Raw genomic sequence first — 5,169 nt, forward strand, 5'->3', positions numbered from 1 at the left:
CCAGGTGTAGTGTCTGTACCCACTGTAGTATCTGTACCGTAGTGTCGATACCCCCTGTAGTGCCCGTACTCCGTATGGTAGTGTACGTACCCCTGTAGTGTCCGTACCCACTGTAGTGTCTGTACCCCTGTAGTGTCCATACCTCCTGTAGTGTCCATCCCCCCAGTAGTGTCCATACGTCTTGTAGTGTATCCCCAGTAGTGTCCGTACCCCAAGTAGTGTCCGTACTGCCCCCAGTATTGTCCGTACCCCCATTTGTGTCCAATACCCCCAGTAGTATCCGTACCACCTGTAGTGTCTGTATCCCCAGTGGTGTCCATACAGTGAGTTGGGCCATACCCCCAGTTGTGTCAAATATGTACCCTCAGTCAGTAGTATCCGTACGTATTGTCCGTTCCCCCTGTCCGTTCCCCTGTGCAGCATCCGTACCCCTGGTAGTGCCTGTACCTCCCCGTCCATTCATCCTGTATAGCAGAGACCATACCCGATGTAGACTTATGTACCACCAATAGTAGCACAAAATATTGGTGTGATCATTACTGAAATGGCTTAATCTGATTCTTAACCCCTCAAAACATGGGGATAGACACCAAAATTAGTTTGATACCATTTGTGGTTACTGAGATATTGAAGAAAGGAAGATTTTCCGTAATAACCACCTTAATTTGCATATTTTATGCATATTTAGCCAAAATAGTGGTGTGATCTTTACTAAAATGGCTTAATCTGATTCTTTACCACTCAAAACATGGGGATAGACACCAAAATTAGTTTGATACCATGTGTGGTTCCTGAGATATTGACGAAAACATGAATTTCCTTAATGGCCGCCTTAATTTGCATATTGTGCGAATTGCCCAATGATGACAGAGTGGCATCATCCAGATTCTGATAGAGCACACCTCAGAGGTATAGAAACAGCAAAAAAACTTTGTATGAACCACATTGCACGCTTATCGGTCTCTGCCACCAGACACGTTTTTAATGAAATGCTCCTGAGATTTGTTTATGAAAACGAAATAATGAACGTATCTAGATAGATAGTAAACGAGGTATGGTCATCTAAATGAACATCACAGAGGGAAGGGAGGTATAAAAAATTTCCTTGTCACCCCCATTTTGAAAAATAGAATAACCCAAACCACTTTTTTTCTTTAATCCTTAGGACTGTTTGAAATATTTGTAACAGTTGGCACAGTAGTTACCTCCATGAAATGTCATGGAGGTTATATTTTCTGTTATGTGTCTCTGTCTGTGTACAAGATTACTCAAGAACGGCTGGATGGATTGGTTTCATACTTGTTGTGTTGGTGGGCTGTGATGAAAGCTCGAATCGACGTGATTTTGGGCGCCGTATCTGTCGTTATAATCGATGTAATAATATCAGAAATCCCCCCTATATCTGCGATATAATGGAACAGGCATCGTGCTTTAAGTGTTTGTTAATGGGCTTAGCTCCAAGCAGATAGTGAAGTGATTTGTATGACAGCTGTTTGGGGAACCCCGAGTTTTTTTGAATATGATAATTAGTTTTATTTATGTCTGCTTAGGATATCATGGAGATGTGAAGCGTAAGTATAATTGTAAGAAGTTGAGGTACATTTAACGGTAATGCTTAACAGGTATGGGTGTCTCACATACTGTACTGCTGATTTGAGTGACATGGTGATTAAAATGCCATTAGGTCCTCTCATCTTAGATGGGTTGGGTGTCAGAAGTTTTATGGGCGATACAGATGTTCTGATTTCGTTACGATAAGGGACAGTTGTTAGTTGTCTCTTTCGTAGCCAATGGTACTTGTTTTTTAGCAGACGGGGTTGGCGCCAAGTATTCATCTTACAGTTGATGTAGGGCTATCAGAGGAAAGTGTGCATCTCATTTTTGTACCGTGTGAACAGCTGATGTTATGACATATTGGTGGAAAATCAAATCACCATCTGACTAAAGTTGGCCACATCCCTTCTTCTTTCTGAGTTTCCCAACTTCCTCCCACCACACCGCTTTGAGGCACATAGTCGAACCTCAATAAATTGAATAATGCTGACAACCTTAGACAGTTAAAATGCCAAACATCATGCTTAAGGAACACCACGCTACCGTATGCCGTCGACCTCTTAAACGCACATTACACAATTAAGTGTCACATTTTAATACTTACTAATCAGATGGACATCCTCTGTGTCATTAAATAAATACACCACTACTTTCCCATATAACATTTATAACCATTACTCTCAAATACAACCGACTATAAACATACATACCATCCACAAAAAAGCAATAAATATTTCATGGAGGTATGAGGTCCCCGAACTCTAGTTATTATTACGTTGTAAAGCAACCCAGATTACAGGATCTGTCCAGACATGTACTCGTGCTTGCAAGCTACCCACAGTCCACAGGACGTAAAATCAGTCCACAGAACATAAAAGTAGTCCACATTACATGTACATACTGAAAAGTAACCTACAGAACGTAAAAGTAGGCCACATTACATGTACATAAAAGTAACCTACAGAACGTAAAAGTAGGCCACATTACATGTACATAAAAGTAACCTACAGAACGTAAAAGTAGGCCACATTACATGTACATAAAGTCAACCTACGGAACATAAAAGCAGTCCACATGACATGTACATAAAAGTAACCTACAGAACGTAAAAGTAGGCCACATTACATGTACATAAAGTCAACCTACGGAACATAAAAGCAGGCACATGGTATGTACATAAAAGCAACCTACAGAACACAAAAGCAGTCCACATTACATGTACATAAAAGCAACCTAGTACATAACATATACTATGACTACACACAAGTAACTCACAAAGAACACAAACCATGATAGGACATACAAGCAACCTACAGCGCAAAAAAAGCAACCCGCAATGACTTAAAAGCAACCCACAGGACACAAACAGGACATTCGAGTCAAAGATGTGAAGAACCTGAAAATGAAGAACCTGTCGTTCGGTATTACTTATCCTGTGTGTTGAGTCATTTGTTCAACCTTCCTGACCACTTAAGTTTCATGATGAAGGTGATCTTTTAGAAACATTTTTCTTCGCACGCTCGCAGCAGTTCCAGAGGATGTCTCGCAGCAGTTCCATAGTCTTATAAGAAATACAATATTATTGATGTAATCACAAAATTGTTTGTGCCATAAGGTATAATCACTCTAAAGACGTACTACAGAGGGCCGTGGCAGTGCGGACACGTGTGTTTGGATGTGACCGCCTTGACGAATTTTGGTGCTTCCGATGATAAGATAGTGAGATAGGGAAAAAAAAGATGAGTAAAAAATAAGCTACCTTTTCAAAATGGACGTTGTAACAAGAATAGAAAGTGCAAAACATGGTATCACAGCCAACAAGGCTCTTATTTCTGTATCATTTAAACATGTACTGGTGTGGCAAAAGTGACACTGGTGTGGTAGACTGGTATCACAAACAATGTTGATAACTACACTCATGGCTTCCATAGTGTCACTTTTACAACTATCCAACAACAAGATTTCTACAACTACAGTCATGACTAAAACAAAAGGGTCACTTCTACAAGTACAACCATTAGGCTTCAACACAACATGTTTGTTCATTTTGGTAATTTTTTGTCATATTGACCATCTCCAAAGAACACATTTTTTTTCTGAAATCAGGCGAAAAAAATGAGCGCGCAGATGTCATCCATAGTATTTACTTCCTGCGGCCTAATACCAATGTCACATAAAGGTACTGGTTGGCTTTCTTTAATTGATTTTCGTGTCTTGTGGTACCAGGAGTAGAAGTCACCAAACCAATTCAAGATAACAAAGTATGAATAGGGATTTCTCCTACGTATTTATAGCTAATAGAGATGTCGCATGAAGGCACTGTTTGGCTTTGGCATATAGAAGTTGATTTTCGTGGTGTTTGGTACCAGGAGAAAACGTCACCTGGTCTTGGTCTATTCCATTTCAGGATGAATAGGGGTGACACCTAGTCGTTTTATAGCTAAGGCCACAGCAAGTAAATTTTATAGATGACATCCTCTGAAAACTGCAAAGATAGTGAGATAGGGCGAAAAAAAAACAAGATGGCTAACTTTCCAAAATAGACACCATCTCTTGCTCGCTAGGGTTAATAACTAGGTAGTGGCATCTGTAAGGCCGCTAGGATCACAATAAGGTAAGTAATGTTTGCCAAACAGAACGGCATGTTTGTACACTTGATAACACAGACTGTGTGTGGGAGGTCCATAACTTTAAAAGCCAACTGTACCCCCGACAGACCCGACTAACCATGACGGCCTACCTCACTGCTGTCCCTCTGCTGTGTCTACTGGCCACTGCACGGCCTCAGGACATCGGTAAGATTAACTTACACAAGCTTCATGCCAATATGGTGCCGGTTGCTGTGGTATGTTGCGTGTGCATTAACGTAATATCTTTGTCTAACGTGTCTTTCGTATGCAATACGGGTGTTATGTTATGATTAACGTTATAATTGCAATACGGGACTCCGGCGAGCTGAGCTTTCAAAGTGTTTTTAAGTATTCATTTATCGTACTTTCCTATTCTTTTTTTTTTTTAATTCTTTGTGGCAGATAGCTTGTGACGTAAGGAATACGTGGTGTGTGTTTGGGCCCCCCCAGCAGGTTTCTCTGGAAGTGCATGGGCATTTTAATTGCAATACAGTACTCCGGCGAGCTGAGTTTTCAAAGTGTTTTTAAGTATTCATTTATCGTACTTTCCTATTCTTTTTTTTTTTTTTTATTCTTTGTGGCAGATAGCTTGTGACGTAAGGAATACGTGGTGTGTGTTTGGCACAGGTTTCTCAGCAGGTTACCAGCAGGTTTCTCTGGAAGTGCATGGGCATTTTTGTCAAAATCTTCCAAGGGGCATAATGGAACTTAGAAAATATGGATTTCCATTATATTTAGCACGCAAGTATCTTTGGCAGAGACTCGCAAATTGATATCTTTTAATGATCTGTAGACATGTATGTTTTTAATTAGATGAAAACAATTGTTTTCTAATTACTACAGATGATTAGAAGATATCAATTTGCGCAAACGTGAGTTTGTAGCTTCATCATTATGAAAAACATAAGCTTCATTGCAATAGTATTGCCAAAGTCATAGGAAACCTACTATCATGGCGCATAAAACCATATAACGCCCATCCATA

The 5,169-nt window shown here is 40.1% G+C and overlaps 1 protein-coding gene across 1 annotated transcript in view; it reads left to right on the forward strand.

Moving 5' to 3' along the window:
- The first annotated feature begins 4,215 nt into the window (after nucleotides 1–4,215).
- The window catches only part of LOC118404521 (cell surface hyaluronidase-like), a 22,994-nt gene continuing 22,040 nt past the window's right edge, over nucleotides 4,216–5,169 (forward strand). Inside the window, exon 1 of the mRNA XM_035803649.1 lies at nucleotides 4,216–4,349. Coding sequence (XP_035659542.1) covers nucleotides 4,283–4,349 — 67 coding nt within the window. The 5' untranslated portion in view covers nucleotides 4,216–4,282. The remainder of the gene's footprint in view (nucleotides 4,350–5,169) is intronic.

Source organism: Branchiostoma floridae, chromosome 17, assembly GCF_000003815.2.
Source record: "Branchiostoma floridae strain S238N-H82 chromosome 17, Bfl_VNyyK, whole genome shotgun sequence".
NCBI classification, from domain to species: Eukaryota; Metazoa; Chordata; class Leptocardii; order Amphioxiformes; family Branchiostomatidae; genus Branchiostoma; species Branchiostoma floridae.